The sequence below is a fragment of the Ambystoma mexicanum genome, chromosome 3q (genome assembly GCF_040938575.1).
Source record: "Ambystoma mexicanum isolate Mex_15411 chromosome 3q, UKY_AmexF1_1, whole genome shotgun sequence".
In the NCBI taxonomy this organism is placed as follows: domain Eukaryota; kingdom Metazoa; phylum Chordata; class Amphibia; order Caudata; family Ambystomatidae; genus Ambystoma; species Ambystoma mexicanum.
Genome location: NC_090926.1, coordinates 614,619,978 through 614,639,492, shown reverse-complemented (window position 1 = coordinate 614,639,492; position 19,515 = coordinate 614,619,978). Strand labels below are relative to the sequence as shown.

At 42.5% G+C, this 19,515-nt stretch overlaps 1 protein-coding gene across 1 annotated transcript in view; it reads left to right on the top strand.

Annotated features, from left to right (window-relative positions):
- Positions 1 to 19,515, top strand: part of MYOCD (myocardin) — a 197,839-nt gene that overhangs the window by 78,351 nt on the left and 99,973 nt on the right. Inside the window, exon 2 of the mRNA XM_069654513.1 lies at positions 16,189 to 16,244. Within this exon, the coding sequence (XP_069510614.1) occupies positions 16,189 to 16,244 (56 nt within the window). The remainder of the gene's footprint in view (positions 1 to 16,188; positions 16,245 to 19,515) is intronic.

The following is a 19,515-nucleotide window of genomic DNA, read 5'->3' as shown; positions in this document are numbered from 1 at the left end:
ACTCAAGCCCACTCTCCCTCTTTTCCAACCTTTAATGCCCATCCTGAGCCCCGCTGTTTGCATGCTGTTGCTGATTTTGCTCTCCCGCGCTTTGAGGTTTTGGTGCCTGCCCTGGAATGCACCATGGCATTTTCCTTAACAGGGGGATCCCGGCCGTCGCCACTTCAGCAACTACTCCTGCCATTTCTTTTTATAGTTTTTCTGTTGACGGAGGACTTCACTGTGACTCCCATCACATCAACCCTTACTCTTTCGTCTTATGAGGGGAACCTACGAGCGTGCCCCTCGGCCATCCTTCACATGCTCGCTTTCTATTTTATTTATTTATTGTTTATTTGTATAGTGCCTTGTACAGAGAAGAGTGTTTCAAAGCGTTCAAGGGAGGTGGGGGGGCAGTGGGAGAAATAACAGTCATACAGATCCCTTGAATTTCTGTATGATAACGAGCACGCACAAAAAGCAGGGAAGTGCAGGAAAAAGTGCATGTGATTGTAGATAACTCTGTCATGTCTGACGACAGTCCTTAGTTTTTCCAAGTGCCTTACATAAAACGGGGAAAGATAAGTGTGTCTGTGTGACCTTCACAGTGTAATAGTGACCCGATCCCCGAAAACAACAACCTCTATTTATAGTAGCCAGATCCTCAAAAACATAAACCTCGTCACTCAAACACCTCTTTGACAACAATGAGATCAACTGGATTTAATGATAATTAATTTAACTTCTTGGCTGAAGTTTACAACATGGCCACTTTTATAATCTCTTCTGGGAGTTCTTTTGAGAAGGTGGAGGTCTGATATAAAAAGGGTTCCCTTCTGAATCTGAACAAACCTTTTGAATCCTAACAACACTCCCCCACCCACCCAAATCAGCTTGCGTACCAGAGGAACATTTGGGGAGTATGCTAAAAGATCCACTATGTCAGCCCCTATGGGGCAGGGCGCGCATGCATCTATGCATGTTCCGCATAGTCTAGCTGTAACGTGAGACCTATTGCCCGGTGGGGGTCACTGTCACACTTCCCTTGCTGAGGACACAGGAGCAAAAGTGCTGAGACCTTTGGCCAGCCGTACAAAACATATCATCAGGTTATGTCAATGTATATTCAGTCACTGCCATCTAATGACAGAGTTCTGCCAGTATATGCACAGTATTGTCCTTACGTGTCAAAGCACAGCCAGAATGCCGCATAATATTGTCATGAATTGGTTGTGTAAGATGGAAAGTAGTACTGTGTGTCCCTCTTTCGGAAATCCTTTAGCCTGCAGCATCTCCTTACTGGATCACAGCGTTTCACTCTCAAACACTGGCCCCAATGTTCCATAGGGACACAAATCCCGAGCAGGGCTCACATAATGTTCAATGTTGAAATGAAACAGGAAGAGTGAGATAAGTATCCCGAATATATATGGTAGTTAATTGCATAGCATGGAAATGATGCCCATTCTACCTGTGCTCAGCATCAGGGACATGCATGCTTGACCAATCAGCTGCCACTTGGCTAAAATCGGATTCCTCATCTATCTAAATCCTGCGACTGGATCCTCCTTTGTACAGACATCCAGTGAGTACCAAAGTCACTGTAACCTTGGGCTTGACCCTGAAGCTAGCTGTGAGTGACCCTTGAATGCCTGTGGTCAAGTATTGCCCTGTCTCTAGAACTAGCAAACGCCACGCCTGAGAGCTTGGCCGGACTGCCCAACCACTGCTACCAAGAGGTGGGCAGGGACAGCTGGGGGAGCTGTGTTTGTCTAGTTCAGGAATGGCACCCAACTTCTGCCCTAGAGCCAAGAGAGAAATCCTAACCTGCAGATACTGCCAATATATGGCCGGATACTGCCATGCGTGTCCTTGTAGAGTCATCAGATGCCTGGGTGCACCGATATGTAGTGTAATTGGCAATCCACGTATTCAATCATTTAGACATTTTCCACAGAGACAAATAAAGAAAAGCAAAGGCCAAGCATCGACTTACATAATAGCCCGGCACTTAAGGGGTTAAACAAACTGAAATATGTGCCTTCATGACACGTTGCAGGCATTTCATGTTTCTAAAGTGTCATTAAATGACATTATTTATGTTTTCATTTCTGTTTGCTTGGTAACATGTTTTGCTTTTCGTGGAATTGCAATCCTCACACTTTGAAACTGACTTGCCAAATCCTTTCTTTGTGATCATGAAGAAGCTTATCCTTCAGTGATGACAGTGCCATTCCCGCAATACCTTTTAATTATCTGCCAACAGTTATTGCAAATGATAGCACCCAATATTTCGCACTAACTGATCAAGTTCTAAATGTATTGAATGATGGCGGTTCACCTTACGGGCCCATACACCTATTGTTTGCAATGTTTGAAAATCGGCATGGACAGTACTGAGATAGTTGAAAACTGAAAACAATGGCAAGGGAACGATCTTGTGTTTGCACAGCACTTGCTATCACTGCACTGGAAGTGTCCAGCTGATGCTAGAGGGCAGCTATCACTTCGAGGTGAGCGGCCTGCACAGCAAGCTGGGGCCTCTGAGATGCTGCAACTGCGGCACTAGTTATGCACAGAAAAGAACAGAGTCCTGGTGACAAAGCTCGTATAGGTGAAAGAAACTGCAGAGCTTCTTCATTTCATCCTTCTAATTGCATGAATATGGCAAGTCCCACTTCGATGTTCCAAAAGAAGGCAATCGTGCCTGCGAAACACCAGTGGATATGATTTTACAGACAGAAGTAACAAATCATTCCTGACTCAAAATAAGCTGATCAGTAAAAAAAAAGCACTTTCCGCCTGTACTTAAAGGTAACTGTAGCACAGTACAACATTGAGGAAGACATGTACATTGGAGGAAAAGCGGCACCACCAGAGTGAAAAGAAATCAAGGAAGACCTATTCCATCAAGTGAGATGAAAAGCCATCGGAGAACCTCCTATTGCATACTTTGAAATGATAATTTCTTTCATATTGATGTTGGCTCAATATTTTCCATGTTGATAATTTCAACTTGCTAATGTTTCAATGCACTGGTCAATATATTGGGCTTGATTAATTTAATCTCTGGATGATTTTGATTTGCAAATGTTGTGGTTTTGTTTTGATTTGACCTTTTCAGTTTTGGGCCATTGAGATTGTGTTTTAGCGCCACTCATACGCCAACTAAGAGTAATGCTATAGTTGTGCAGGGATGAGGGTTGGCATATTAGAGGCAGATAACAGATCCTAGGTGTTGTTTAGCTGCACTGCCAGGTGTTTCACTGAGCAGCTATTTCCGGGTCGGGTATTGGAAGTTTAGCATACTGACATAGGTTTCCTTTTAGAGTCAGAAAGTGGGTGCTGCTTCTCATGGATGTGCCCGGGTTACATTCACAGGCATAATGGTGGCATGGCAGGAAACTGGGCTCCTGAATCGCCGGCATCCATGCAGACTCAAGACCCCCTCTTAACCACGAGTCTCTCTCTTTGCCATCTTCCAACCCACTCCTTTCCTGGCTTGGCCTCTCTTGCCTTGTTGCAAGGAACCCTGGAGACCCTACTCCTGTTTTCACCAAAGTTAGCATGTCCAGCATCTCTTTGGAATGAGGCTGGTGCCTTGAAAGGCAGTTGGCAGATAGTTTCATGTGAAATGCATTGGCTTCTTTATCCGCAGTGCCCTGTAATACACCGCTAAGGGCTATGCCTATGAAAAGCTTGAGTTCCGCAGGGTCCGGTCAAGGAAATGTGCCATGCCTTCCCTAGTACGCCTGAGGAGCACACGAGAGAAAGGAAACTCTGCCAGAGACGTCATCCCCACCAAAGACCTGAAAGCAGAACTCAAGCACTAGAGATGGTCAGTAGCATGAAATGGACCCGTGATGGGCAGGCAATCGCCACTGCTGGCACACAGAATGGACTGGGGACCTAGGGTGAGCTGAAGCTCACCTATGCACTCTGGCGGCCCAGTGGCGAAGACAGCCTGTGGCCTGAGGAACAATGCCTGTTCCCAATTCCCCCTAGGTCTGTCCTGCACATAAAACACAGGGGAGGGGGTGAGTCGGGGAGTGAATATGTGCTAAGGGAGCAGTATCTGCTGTCACTGCGTACACAGAATACTTCTCACAGTGTGCACATAAAGAAACACACCTGAAGGCGTCAGACACAATCTCTCAGGGAACCAGAGCTAGTACAGGAGAAAACAAAACCTAGACAGCTCCATCAGACCCAGGGTTCGATCTGCATGCCAGTCTCCGCCATAAAATGACATACAATGTTCTGACCTATTTCTGTATATTCCATGGACGGAACACAGTAGTGAACATGCATCTTTTTGGTTAGTATTCCCATTCTCGAACTTCAAGGTGTAAACTGTCAATTCTGAAATGTAAAGGTGTGCACAGGAACCGTATGTGCATATTAAGAACTCTTTCAAACATGCAGCCCTCTGTATTCTGGTACATTTAATACTGAATATGAGATATGCACAGAAATACAGAATGGCATTCACTCCAAACATCATGACCTATAGGATATGACTTGAGGGCTATGTTTCATCATAGGTTTAAGGAATTATAGCTTGGGTGACGTAGTAATGTTAGGGGTAAGTGGATAGTGTTTTTTCTGCATTACTATCTCTAGCAGGCTTTAAAGGAATAGAGCACTCAGAAATATTATTGGCTAAAAAGATGGCCAATAGTCTAAAACATAGTTTAAAAATATTTTGAATGAAAGTTCCTATGTAAACACTTTGAGCAAACAAGGCTCAAAGCATTTACAAGGGAGCATCCATTCTGCCATTTCAGGCAGCCTCCTCAGCTCATGTTAAGCTCTGCCCTGGCGACATTAAACAAGCAGCAAAAGCCCCCTACTGGGAGCTTTTGCTTACTACAGCCAGAGCAGAGCTGAGGAGGCTGCCTTCGCTTTCATTTTATGTTTTTGTTGCTCCCCAACCCAGGGAAGCACAGAAAACGTAAAATGAAGGCAAATGGAAAACCATGAAAATCATAAATACAATAATGTTGTTGTTCTGACTGTGGCGGCTTTCGCGTGGAGTCTCCTGGACTCCCTCAGGTTGGGGGAGCCCAGGAGACTCCATGCGAAACCCGCCGTAGTGAGAAGCACTGCAGCATTTCAAAACACACCCACGTTGTGTTTCTGCCTGAAGCAGCTTTCACTTTGAGTCTCCCGGGCTCAACCATGGGAGCCGGGAGACTCAAAGTGAAAGCTGCTGCAGGCAGAAACACTGCAGCATTTTGAAACACAACCGTGTTGTGTTTCTGACTGCCTTGGCTTTCACTTTCAGTCTCCCGGGCTCCCCTGGGGAGCCCGGGAGACTCAAAGTGATAGGCGCGGCAGGCATAAACACAACGCGGTTGTGTTTCAAAAACGCTTCGGTTTTTCTTTCGGATGAGCATGAGAAACTTAGAAGGAAAACCGCAGCATTTTTAAATACAACAATGTTGTAAAGCTGTGGTTTTCTTTCTAAGTTTTCCAGGCTCCTCCAGCCCGGAAAACGTAGAAAAAAACTGCAGCTAGTGCTTAAGAAATTAAGAAATAAGCACTTACTATGATGCAGCTTTCCTGCCTGCAGTCTCTGGTCTCCGTCCTCCGGCACCAATGAAGCAAAAGCCACCCAGTGGTAGCTTTTGTTTATTACATCTGGCTGGCCTTTGCTTCATTAGTGCCGCAAGGGCAAGCACAGGAGGCATCCATTTCACAAAATGGATGCCTCCTAGTGCTTCCCATTTTTAGGTTTGAGCTTCATTTGCTCAATACTTCACATAGGGACTTTAAAAAATAAATATTTTTAGATATATTTTTGATTATTAGCCATCTTTTTAGCCAACAATATTTCTGAGCACACTATTCCTTTAGATACATGCATGCATTTTAGTGTCCTGTGGAAGGAGAGAACGCCTGCACATGTTTAAATTCTGTCTGAGCCATCTCTTCCATCTTACACAGTCGATAAACTGAATAGCATTTAGTTGTTATTATTAGCACACATTATTTAAAATGATGCAAATCTGGTAATCATTTAGACGTAGTGCTGTTTACTCCTTTGCCTATGAGAAATCCTCCGAGTGAATGTTGTGTTGATGCTAATAGTTTGCACTGCAACAGGGGCATTTGGACTTAAAGTCCCAGTCCCCTCCACTCCTGTTGCCAATCACTTATTTCAAGACAATAAATTGAATTACAAAGTAAACGTCCTTACTTTTTCAAATTGCTTAGTTTATGTCCATAATGTCGGATTGTAACACGCAAAATAGTTTGTTTTTTATCGAGCATTTCAAATCTATAGTTTGTCTTTTGTAGCACTTCAAATCTATTGTCAAATCGCACACAAGTTTTGTGCCAACGTGAAACAATGACTACAAGCAGGTGCCTTTATCCCATCATTTCTTTTTTTGTGTGTTTTGAAGATACTGATGTAACACTTTGATTTTGTGGGCATACATCACTTTGCGTTCTAATTCAAAGGTGTACAACAGCTTATACTAGTTCAGTGATTGGCCTAGTACACACGTGCATGATAACGAAAAAAGGGTTTGGGAGATGCAAACCCTGAAAAAAGTAAATAATTTTGAATACTGAAAAGTAACTATGTGGAATTTGAATCAAATGTATAAAGATGGTTGCAAACCTGTGGGACATATGTGTGTTGCTACAATGCTAAAAAGAATCCGAAAGCCTTAGGTCCATATTACAGAAGCTTGTAACTTGTACCAGACCAACCCCTGTTCTAGTGCAAAAAAGATCTCCTTTAAAGGCATGTGTGCACCAGGGGAAAGGACTAGGACTAGGGTGAACATTGCCATGGTGCAAAACATCCATTAAAATAATATTATTTTTGCACTATGGCAATGTATGTCCTGGCACTAATTGCACTTGCAAAGTTTCTGTAATACTGCTCCAAAATATTTCAAGCTGATACATAAAGGATTGCAGTACATTCATCATCAAAGCGTTACAGTAATTCCTATTTTGATTTCAGAGCAATATTTGTAGCATTAAACCATACTGGTCTAACCTCACAATATGCTTCTGTGAGCAGTTGTCATATGGTATGGGGTAAAAGCCCCAGAATGCTTTTGTTTTTATTAAATAATAAAGTTAGATGGGTAATTCTGTCTCAGAAAGGGTGGTTTGCTTTAGCTTTAACCGAAACTCTCCAGACCCTTTCCCATTTATCTTGTGTCAGTTCTCTACCAAGCTCATCCGTCCATGAAAACCTCAATTTTTCCCATGAGTTCAAAAAAATGTACAACTGTGTTACACTCATCAGAGAATATTGAGTAGAACCTATTGGACCCCGGCCTGTATGTATGCTTTAGGAATGGTGGATGGTGACAGTTGTTGGGGTTGTGGGAAAGAGAGGGGTAGTTTGCTTCATATGTTGTGGAGTCGTGAAAGAGTGACACATTTCTGGAGAGATGTGGTTGATAGGATTGACCAGGTTTGGGGCATCACCTATCCAGGGAATCCATTAGCAATCATTTTGCAATTACCAAGGAATGGTTGCAAATATGATTGGGTAATATCGTGTTGGATTGCCAAAGTTCTGTTAGTAGCTACTAAGCAGATATTAAAGGTCTGGAAGACAAGAAAGAAACCAACAGTAGAGGATTGGATTTTAGATGTTCAAGTTCTATCTAAATATGAGAAGACTATGTTTTATAAGCAATGCAAAGAAGCACGTTATGATGAACAATGGGGGAATTTCAATGATTTTTATGGGTAAATCATTTAATTGTGTAATAGAATGGGTTTGCATCACGTCTAATGGATACATTTTGGGGGGAGGGTGCTTGTGTTGTTATGTTCTCTTGTTTTGTGTTGTCTGTTATGTTTGGGAATGTCAGGCCACCGCTCATGGCTACGTTTTTTGAAATGTGTTGGGGTTAATATGTATTTCAAGGTTATTGTTTATTGTATTCTTTGATTCAGATTTATGTTGTTACCTGGATGATAGCCTGCTGTCCTAGAAACATTTGCTTTGTACTTGATATGTTTCTTTCTTGTTGAAAATAAGAAATAAAGTTTGAAAAAAAAGGAATTGTCAACTCAGGAGAGCTCTTATAAGAAAAAAAAATAAAAAAAAATAAGGGTGATTTGCTAATCATACACACCTTTCAGAAAGCTCCATGCCAAGTCTGTAGTGAAAACTGAGGCCCTATTGCATCAGACTCCTGATCTGCAGCTCCTGCTCGTCAGTGACATAGAGCAGGTTCAAAGTCGCTTGTGCCCTGTTTGACAGCTGCTGTGACACCAAAGACAGGCAGCCTGGCTACAAATCCACATAGCCTATTCCTGGTTGGTCTAATATCACATGGTCCACATGAGTATGATACAAATCTACTGTGGATTTAAATCTAACTTTCAATCTTCACTTCTGTTCCAAAACCATAATAATTGTGCAGAATATCCATCTGGTGGCATGGTAATCTCGAAGACTAAGCCATACATGGGAATTGGGAATATTAAATCCACCGTAGATTTGTATCATACTCATGTGAACCATGTGATCTTAGACCAACCAGGAATAGGCTATGTGGATTTGTAGCCAAACTGCCTGCCTCTGCTTCAGCAAGCAGGACAATATGCAGGAAAGCTGCCTCTCTTTGACCCCTTAGGATGTTGGGTAACATATCTCTCCGGTCCAGAAAACTCCAATTGGGCGAACTCCTGGGAAACATGCTTCAAAGAGGCCCACCCATAACAAAAGGTGTTATGTGCTAAATGGAGTCAAGCTTAGGCCTGGTAAAGGGGGTGCAGTTAGAATAGTCAAAGAGAGAAACAAGGACTGGTGGATAGGGTCCTTCATCTTGGTTTTGGTGGGCCTCTCTTTCTTCCCTGGCCTATCCACTTTCTGGATAGCAGGGTACTTTGCATAGAATGCAAGAAGGCAAAAGTCACTTCTCTCATGAACAGTGATCGGACACTATTCCATATGTATATCTTTCTTTACTTTTTACATAGGTTCTAGAGAGAAAACAACCAATGCATCTAATCCACGTGAGTGTATGTTTATCCCTTGTCAATTTGAGGCATGCTTATGAAGCGTCCTTAAATGTAGACAAAGAGTGTATGATTTATTTAGCATTCGTTATTTTAACCGAAACCTGTGACGTTGTCTTAAATACAATCCCCAACAAATATTTAAAGAAAATCTGTGCCCTCAAAACAGATGAATCGATGCATGGCTCCTTATCGAATAAGTCTTTGCACGCATTGAAAATACATTAAAACTCGCATTGCCAATGCCTTTGTCACCATGTTTCTTTGTAAACACCTGAGAGAAATGGCCTGACAGACACAGGTGAGCTGTTTCGAAATAGACAGCACCAGGAGACCAGTAGCGAATGGTGTGAAGGCGGACATGACAGTGGCCTACCAGAAGTCCCCATTGAATGAAATGAAAGGGATTCGTTGATTGCACCATAATTAGGTTGATAAATGGCGCAGAAGGAGACGATGCAGAGCAAAGGCTTATCAAGCGCCCGGGGCCTCCAAACCTTCTGAAATAGAGATTGCCAAAAGTGCGCCTGGCCTGGAAGGAATTTTAGATTGTGTTTTTATCTGTTCGTCGGGTGCTGCATGCCACTGCCAACAAGCCTTTAAAAATATCTTAATGGTCTCAAAACTGAAGTGAAGTGCTGTGCTCTGTTCCTCTATCGCGAAAAAAAAACAGCAAGGCGCTCACCCTCTTGTGCAGGGCTATGAAGACTTTTTATTTTTTCCCATTTCGCGGGTTCCTGGAATTTCGATGTTTACATCTAATTGTATTTTTTTCGTGATTAATTGAGATTTTTCGCCAATGTGTGAAAGACGATTTAGTTGTTTCACACATTTTTTAAAAACATTATTTTGCTTTATTTCTGATTGCTGGATAGATAAGCGGGCTAATGAATTTAACTTGTGCAACGTGCAGGTCACAGGTTAAAGTGCCGAAGGGAGTAGTGGACAGTCGGGGGCAGAATCAAAGGTTGCAGTCGGTGGGCGTTCCAAGGCTGGTCTGCTTTTCAGCAGCCTGAGTTCAAAGAAAGGAGGGCGGTTTAGCTGGGCGATAGGAAAACCTGGGACCTACCATGCAACAAAACTGAAAACCTGATTCACAAACAAGTCGTATGTTTACGTGCATGGCATACCGATGGCAGAGTTAGAATGCAACGTCCCGCGAAAAGCGCGTGGCTGCAATAAGCAGGAAACCTTCTAGCTGTGCCATGTGCAGCCTTCGCAATCGAATACCTATAGGACTGATTCACAAAGCAGCGTTGAAGGGGATTGCGCTGTTGTGCAACGCTTTTGTAAATCAGGATGTTGTGAAATGCGCTTGCAGTATTAACATGCCGTGTGACAAAACAAGACCAGCATTGTTATCCCGTTACCCACCTTGGTAACCGGAAGCACATTTTTACCGTTGTCATACATGCCAACATTCAGATGCACCTGGGAGGGAGATTTCCACATAGGAATGCATTGGGGCTAAAGTTTTTTTAGGAGGAGACCATAAAAAGTAGCAATATTTGTCAAGGAAAAACCAGAAGTCTCCCGCCTAAATCGTGAGGGTTGGCATGTATGCATTGTGTTCCTGTCCCAATGCAGCACTTGCAGCTCTTCACTCGCGTGGTTGTAGCCAGACACAACTGGCCTGTCACATGGACGTGATTTAGGGGTAGCCAGAGGTAGCAACTGCTATCGATGCAAACTGCCACTGGTACACCTAGCACTGGCCTTACGACCCGGCCTATTGGACTTAACACTTTATCTCTCAGCAAAGAAACACTTTTTGGCCATAAAAGAAAGAAAGCGAGAGAGAGAGAGAAAAAAAGTGAGAGAGAGAGAGAGAGAGAGAGAGACTATAGGGTGACCAGACTTCCCGGTTTTCCCAGTACAGTCCGGGAAATAACGCCTGTCCCAAGATTGGATGGGCAGTAACTGCGATCCCAGTTTTTGCCTGGAACTGATTCAGAAATCAGGGCACTTCTGCATTTATACGTAATTGATCTACCTTCATTTGTGTTACATTTTTTTAATTCAACACCCTGACATGTGATGATTAAATATGTAGAATGAAACAGCATCAAATGACGACTTAGGCCATCTTGCAAACATGCATTGTCTGTCGGGGCGGGAAGTCATTATGCATTCTCAACAGTAAAGTCCTGGCAGAGTAGGATTAGACAAATCAATCACATTCTGCCTGCTCTTGTTCCGGGCAGTTTTTCAGCTGACAGCACAATACTATTTTTTTATTAAAAGATGGCCACGAAAGGTGAAGAGCCAGACGTGCATGGGGCATTTCCCCTGGCATACCTGGCTCTCTACATACAGCAGGGGGTTTCCTCTGGCGGACGTCTGTGCCCATTATCTACAGACATGCTGAAATATGCATTGTGTGCCACCCATATCTATGATGTGGGTCAACCTATTTTACAAAAGCACGTTCAATCGCATGAGATTGTCAAGGGGGATCAAGCCCCTGCTGGCCATCCCTATTGAATGGTTCTTCCCATCACAGTTGCTGAACTCGCAATTGGCGTAGAGCAGGGCCTTAGGTGGAATGGGAGTAGCCGGGGCAGAGCCACAGCACTCAGAAAGGGCTGCCCTTTGGCAGGGGCACCTGCTGTCCCCATGCAATGTGAATCAAAGCATACGAGTGTGGTAGGGATTCTGTGATTGGGCTGTAAAAGAAACACGTTCAGGGAAGCTGCCTGCTAAGACAGCACCTGACTCACAAAGTATGACTCTCTCCAAATGTGTGCATATTATTCATAGTTCAGCATCACTTCACTGGTAGGATGTTATTATAAATGAAATAAGCAGAACGGACATTTTGCATTTTGTGCTTAAAAAGGTTGCAGGCTTGAATCACTGTCACAGATATGTCATATAAAAAAGAAATAGTTTGTTCTTATACTGCCAAAATACTCTTTGATTTCATGCAAAGCGTCAAGTAGTTTACATTGGTGCTATTTGCCCTCCTCCCCTGTATCCTCCCCTGTATCACTGGTATCCTTGTTGGTGATTTAAGGCCTGGGTGAAAATGTCAGGGATAAGTTAACACCTTGAGGTCTGTCTTGGCCAACATAGGCACATTTAAAGTGGCAGGGCCTTTAGTTGGAGAAGACTGGTGCCTCCCTAGGGAATATGTGCATACTTTTAGCCCATCCTTGCAGGCGGTGAATAGCAGGACAGCTGAAACCCTAAATCAGCACTTCAGAGCTACTAAGCACACAGGGCCTGGGCCATCTATTTACAGCATTAAGGTCATTTACTCACTGATTGAAGTACTTATATTGTCAAGAAAGGATGTATATAAAGACAGCACTTCATTTGGAAACTGAGCCAAAGAGAGTTGTATTTATGGTATGCAGACTGGATGCAAACCAAAGCACGAGAGACCATGTTCTGTGTCCCAAGATGTACGTCTGTTTGCAGGGCCACATGATGTATTGTTTGTTTGGATCAGGTGGCCCTTGCCTAAGTCGCCTGCTACTTGTTTCGGTCACACCCAGTACAATGTGTCCATTCCCCTTTCCAGAGCCCCCTCAGTTTACACTGTCCTTCCAAAACAATTAGCAGGTTGCAAAGAGCTCAAACTGTGGATTGTGCCATGTTTGCTCTATGCCAATTCAAGCACGCCTTTTACACTGAGTTCCTTGCATCCCAGGGAAAGAAAGGGTCCAGTACAAATTCACTTCTATTGAGCAGCCCCTGAATGCCTCACCAAATTGTTCCACCCACATCAGCCAACCAGATGCTTAAGGTCATCTGTCTGTGAACTTACTACCTATCTACCCACCCAAACACAAGTGGTTTGGCGGAAGATCCCCGGGTACGTGGCTCTGCCCTTTTCCATCCAGGAGTGGACTGGGCACCAAAAGAGGCCCTGAAAAGCATTTTCAAATAGGCCCCATATTACATATTTTGAGCATTTTCCTATGAGAAAATTTGAAAATAAAATGGCTAACCACACATCCCGGGAGGATAGCTCAGTGGCAACATGCGCGCCTTGGAAGCAAGGCGACACGAAGCGACAAAGGTTCGATCCCCGGGTCCGCGCTTAGAAACCTCTGGGTGTTTAAGCGCGTTACAAATAATGCAACTGAGACAAAAAAGAAACAATTACGCAATTAAAAAACAAACAATTCCTGTAACAGCGCCTCGATGCCCGTGGGCTGTGTGAGCGCTTTAAAAATGCTAAAAATAAATAAATAAATAAAGGCCAGGGTGCATAGGCCAGTCCAGCCCTGATCCCATCAAGCTTAGACCCAAAGACAACTTTGTGATTTCCTGCAGAAGGTCGAAAACACTTGTGTTTCTGCCTGCGTATGGCTCACATCTTCCCTAATGAACTAAGGAATAGGATAGCAAGAGTTGGCCCTACCAAGATAAATTCTACCCATCCCATGGAAGTGCCCAGAAGGGGCTGGGAGGTGGCATGCAGCCCTCCATAAAACACCCAATGAACTAAATAATACAATCAAAGTGTGATGATGATTATGTTGTTGAATGTCCTTCAAGGAATTTTAATTACACTGCTTTTCTGAAATGGTCTTTCGCAGGGGCTTTACAGTTATTTCACACATCCAAATACAGCGTTTGAAGGTGGGCAAAGTTGTAAAGTTCAGTGCACATTTTTCGTTTTAGATTGACTGGCCATTCTATCTTCTTAGCCTAAAGGACAAGTCAATTAAAATGCCTGTTATCCTCCAACCTCCCATAACGAGTTTACTAGTCTTAACATAACTTGGAGGCCCTTGTTATACAATTAGTATGGCCTACCTCAGGGGTCAATATTCCTGCTGGACAGTAAGGCCCATTCACAGTAGGATCATGAAAGATAAACTCTGGCCCCCTTCCTGGCCACTTCCACCTGGAGGTCAGTACGACAATTGCTTCAGAATGGCTTCAGTGTACAGAGCAGGCTCAAATGGAGTCCCAACTCACTCAGCTCCCCCTGTGTCATCATCGCTGGGGATAGAGAGGGTTCCCTGGGAGATACCATGGCTCATAGGTTTTGGGGTCATCCCTGAGTTCCAGTAGGGAAAAAGAGCAGGAACTAGTATCCCCGAAGGCTGGTCCATTTTCTCCAAACTCCCCACCAGCTCTCTACTACTGATTTGGTGGTGGGATGGAGGACATGTTTATTTGCATTGTAACTCACAGATTCAAGTACATACCTGCCTAACATCTGTTGGTGGTAATTGGAGATGGCTGCGGTTTGGCAGGGATCTTTCTGATGGTGGGAGCCTCCACTCAACGCATAAGGGTTCTGTGATTGACCATGCATACTGTTCGATTGTTGCCCTTCCTACCACAGGGCGAGGGCGAGAGGGAGGAATGGGTGCTCCTATTTATTTATGGAATGAGGGCTGGACTTTAGACACAGTGGTGTGGCTCTGGATTTGTACCTTGCATCACGCTGTGTAATAGTTAGCACAATAGTTATTATTTAAATGACAATTTTCTTTTTTTAAATTTTTTTTTACCACTTTATTTGTTGTTTTGAGCAACACACAAAAGACAGAAAAGCAAAGACATCTTACAATCTTAACAATGCAACCAGATTGCAAAAATCATAACATTTTCAAGAGATATACAGTACTATACTCAACTTCATGAACACAAAGAAATTAATAGCAATCACAAAGTACCAATTTACAACCTGTTCATCAACTTTTGAAACACTGATATAAATATTTTTAAAAGTGCCAATCTGTAAAAGTGACTTTTGTTGGGTGCTATATTACTGACGTGATTATACGTGTGTCAGCTAGGTGCGCTAGAGAGAGGTAGAGAGAAGGGTTTGATGTGGCCTCAAAGCCAGTATTGTGATGATACAAGGTCCATGCTATCTACATGCTATCATGATGGAATATTGTAGCTATATATATATATATATATATATATATATATATATATATATATATATATATATATATATATATATATTTTTTTTTTTTTTTTATTTGCATTTTGAGAGCGCTCACACAGCCCGGGGGATCAAGGCACTGTTACAGGAATATGTCTTAGTTGCATATTTATAACGCACTTAATACCCAGAGGTTTACAAGCGCGGACCCAGGGATCGAACCTGCGTTGCTTTGTGTTGTCTTGTTTCCAAGGTGAGCACGTTGCCACTGATTTATCCTCTATAATCTATCTGTTCCACGTGATACATAAAAAAAACGTAATTACTTGAGTGGTACTGTCTATTTGACACTTGTAAGGGAGCAAGAAAAAATGCCAACATGCCATAGACAAATACAAGCCATTCACACAAAACACACATTGACACCACACACATACACCATACACTATACACACGAAACACACACAGTGTGCAGCACAGGCTATAAAACACCACAACACTCCACATACTACAAACACAAACACATAACTACATAAACCCACACAGCCATCACACCACACACACTGCATACAAATATAGGAAACATTCTCACATTCGCAACATGCACATACCCCTACACATCACACACCTTACAGAAACACAGAAGTTTCTAAATAAAAAATGCATTTTCTTAATTAATTGAAGACAAATGTGTTTCTTAATATAGTGAAAAGTTTGAATCAATTAAGTCATGACATGGTCAGAAGTATGCTCGACTTTCGCCGTCCTCTTGAGAATTGTCTGTGAGGGCTGCGGCTCCAACACACTATTCAGTGTTAATGTATCTTTTACATTTTGACCACGTGTAATGTGAACTTGTGATATCCACAAATAACAGAATAAAAGTGACTACAGTGTATATACAGGAACACTTGTGATGGAAAAGTAGCGTTCGACTTATTATACGCTTTTCAAGGAAACAGTCAATAATTGTGGCAAAGGTGGGAAAATAGATTCAAAAAAGTTTTTCCCCCCTTCGAACAGTGTTTAAGCAACACTTTTGCAAGCTATTAAAAGGTTCTTGAAAGGTTTGTCTGCAAAAACTGCTTGATTTTGTTGTACAATAGATCAGCAGATTAAAATATGTATGTGTTTTAATAGATTGCCAACAATTATCCCAAATGATAGCTAAAATGAACAGTTAAGAAAAAAAAAATTCTTGTCTGGAAAAGTTTGTCAGTCCACTGCAAAATAATGGCAATTTCATGTTAGCAGTTTTTGCAATGATTTCTTATGAAGGCTAATGGGTTTGCCTATTGTCGAGTTGTCCACTCATTGGCCTGGTCTTCTTCCCGCTCCTCTAGCACTCAAGAGCCCAGCTGCGTTCCACGAGCAAAGGAAAAGTCTGGAGCGAGCCAAGGTAACGTCTGCACGTATCCGCACCTGCCTTTATAAATCAGCGCGACCCAAGGGCTCCATTTCGGCTGAGCACAATTTATGACGAGCACTGCTAGTATAGGTTTCCCGACGACCAAGACAATGGACCTACAGGTACCATAAACTATGCACGCTGCGCTTCCGTTCTAGACTAAGCGGCTTTCTCCCCAGCACTACTGGAGGAAGACAATGGAAACAGTCTCTCAGCATCACGTTTGCGCTGTCCTGCCATGCTGTCACTGCACGAAGGTCCCTCTTCATTTGCAAACGGGTCACGTGAACTGTCTGGAAAACCAATTACTTATATGAATCTTGGAAGAAGGAAGTGGCACACAATTAATACTAATGCTAAGGCCCTTTCGTGAACCAATACACATTCACTATCTCAAAGCCTATTCGGGCACCAGTGGTCTAAGTGAGCGGGGACGGTTGGCAGCGGTGCTCCCCTACTTTCTAAAATTACTTTTTACAGCTCCTATACTTTTACCGTTCCTGAATGCTTTCGTTTTAAAATAAAAGTGTAAGAAGAAGTTGAAACTAGCACTTACTGAACGTTCCCTTAAATAGCAGGCACATGTTTTTGGGTGTTTGTATTGTGTGTGGGAGGGGCGTGGTGACGGGGTTCGTGGGGAATGGGGGCAGGCCAGCAGGGAACATAGTTCCACTACTTCTTTTCGTACACTTTGACCACTGTCGGCCACTAGTAGTGTTGATAACTTGTGTGTATTTGTGAAATACCTACTGGCATCCTTTGCCTTCATCCACACACACGTTTATGGAAAATCCCCATTATCCCTGCTCTTGAAAGTAAGGAACAGATTTAATCCAAATGGCTTCAAGCATCGCAAGGAAAGTGTTTCCCTAAAATGAAATAGTATCAGATCCAGTGGTCTTGACTTCATTTTATTGCCCCCTTCAATGTGGCTCGAACTGACTGAATCCCATCCCAGAAAAGATGCTCTTCTGAAAGGAGCCGAGTATGAATATAAGGAACATTTATTTTTTTACCAAAGAATAACCTATTACAAAGTAGGGGAAATATATGGTTCCATGTGTTAAAATGGCAGAAAAAATTGCTGTGGTTACAAAATATTGCTGCAAAAATGCTGTGGTTTTGCCACCGCAACCCCAGGACCTATTATACCATTTAAGAGGCATGGGTGACACCCCCGAAACACCGGCTCTCCTTAAATGGTATAATGCAGTACACCTTTACCGAGTCAAACCACAGCATTTTTGCCGCGATTTTTTGTACAGGCGACATTTTTGCCGCAATTTCATCACTGCATACCAAATATATGTAATGAGAACATGGAGATCTATATTGACTGTTCAGCCAATTAGAATGTTTAGAATGAATTAAAAAACGACTACTATTGGCTGCTTTCTGAACATTCTGTCTTCGAAATCAGAGAGGGAAACAATGCAAATTCAGGGCAATATTTCTTACAGCAAGACTTTGTACCTTCAGCATCCCATTTAAGACTTCAAAGAGAAAGCTTTGATATGGGAAAATGCTTTCCCCTTTCTTAAAGAGAAATTGTTTACTTTTACATGGCACCCAATGAATGCTCATGTCAAACTCGCTGCAGTTTTACCAAGTGTGCCATTCAATTGCTTAAATTATGAGGGCCCACTTCCATTAGAATTTTAGAAAATAAAACCACAATTAATTTGAAAACTTAGTTTGTCTATTAACTCACTGTTAATGCAACATGATTTTCTTCACCACCAAAATTTAAAAGCAAGTGATACTATGGACAGTATATGCTAGTAGCCTTATAGACCTCAGGAGGTTTCACTATCACTCTGAATAGTGACCCTTCTCCAACGTATGGCCCTCGGCTGCACCTCATACATAACTTGATGATGGGTAATTATCCCATGATAATGACCCCTCCTTTGGACGATAAGGCTATAATATTGTTGAAGGAAAGCTGGTGAATATAGGTATATAAAAATGTCAAATGTGTGCGCTATGGTATGGTATGCTATTGTTTATTTATATAGCGCCTATACACTGCTTCCCAAAGCTACGTCTGTACTCAATACCCAAATAATATTAATAATATTAATAATAGATATGCCTAGGAGAAATTATCTATTTATGCCTGGCAGATTTTCAGCAGAATTTGAGTGAGCACTCAATCAGCAATATTTGGAATATGGCCAACCATAAACCAGCATTTAAAAGAAATAATTGAGGCTAGAGATAAACATATATAAAATACATAAATTAAGACCTAATATGAGACTGAAAGCCCTGAGATAAACAAGTTCAACATCTCACATAAACCAACATATGACCTAAAGTGCAACAAACGAATGTTATAAGTGCCAGTGCAGTTACAGAACAGATGCTTCCAAGACTCAAGTTCTCCCACAGTATCACATAATCTACAGGTATGATAGTGAGAAGATGACTTAGTTTGAATATGCATAATCTCCCCAGTCAGTAGAGTGTTGAACCTGAACCTCAAAAATGTATCTCGAAAAGCCACTGAGGGAAATCTCAGCAGATATTGGGGTAAAGTTCACAATTTGTTTTGCTCCAAGCCACGATCTTTATACAATCTGTAATGGAGGAGTCCATCTAGGTTTTCCATCCAATCCAACACCCATCATTATTTTCTTAACCCTTTGCAGATTAGCAATTAGAAAGGTCCTGCTGTTGGCATTTAACGTTTCAAGCAGCAGGTCACACTTCTCTGACAAGCTAAATAGCATAAGGCAATCCATTGGAAAGCAGATCGTTATGTAGGAGCTTGAACTTGAATCCCTTCAAAGGAACAATGATTTTACAATAAAGGCTAGGCATATTCCACGTAATTCTTGAGTTTAAAGAATGCCCCGGGTCTTTTGGTTGTCGCACCCGATAGAAACCTCAGGGGCTACAACCAAAAGACCAGCTAGCCCCGAGTCCCGACAGTCCCAACATTAGCGTAGCCCTGGACCTTTTCCAGACCTAGCAACACTGCTGAGCAAGCATTAGCCACCTAATATCAGATTGGTCAGATTCTTATCGTATCCATTTGTCTGTAGAGCTCCCACCACGATTTGGTACGAGCCTCTCTATGTTATGTAGCCATGATCGAGGTTATCCAGTATTTACACCTCTCCTTTCTAAAGAGCAATCACATGCAGTCTGCGTTCCTCTGGCCCTAGTCACTCTACCTAAGACAGGTATCAAGTATTGCTCTTATCCTTCTCTTTGACTGACATTTGCATGCATCTCCAACACCACAGGACTGTCG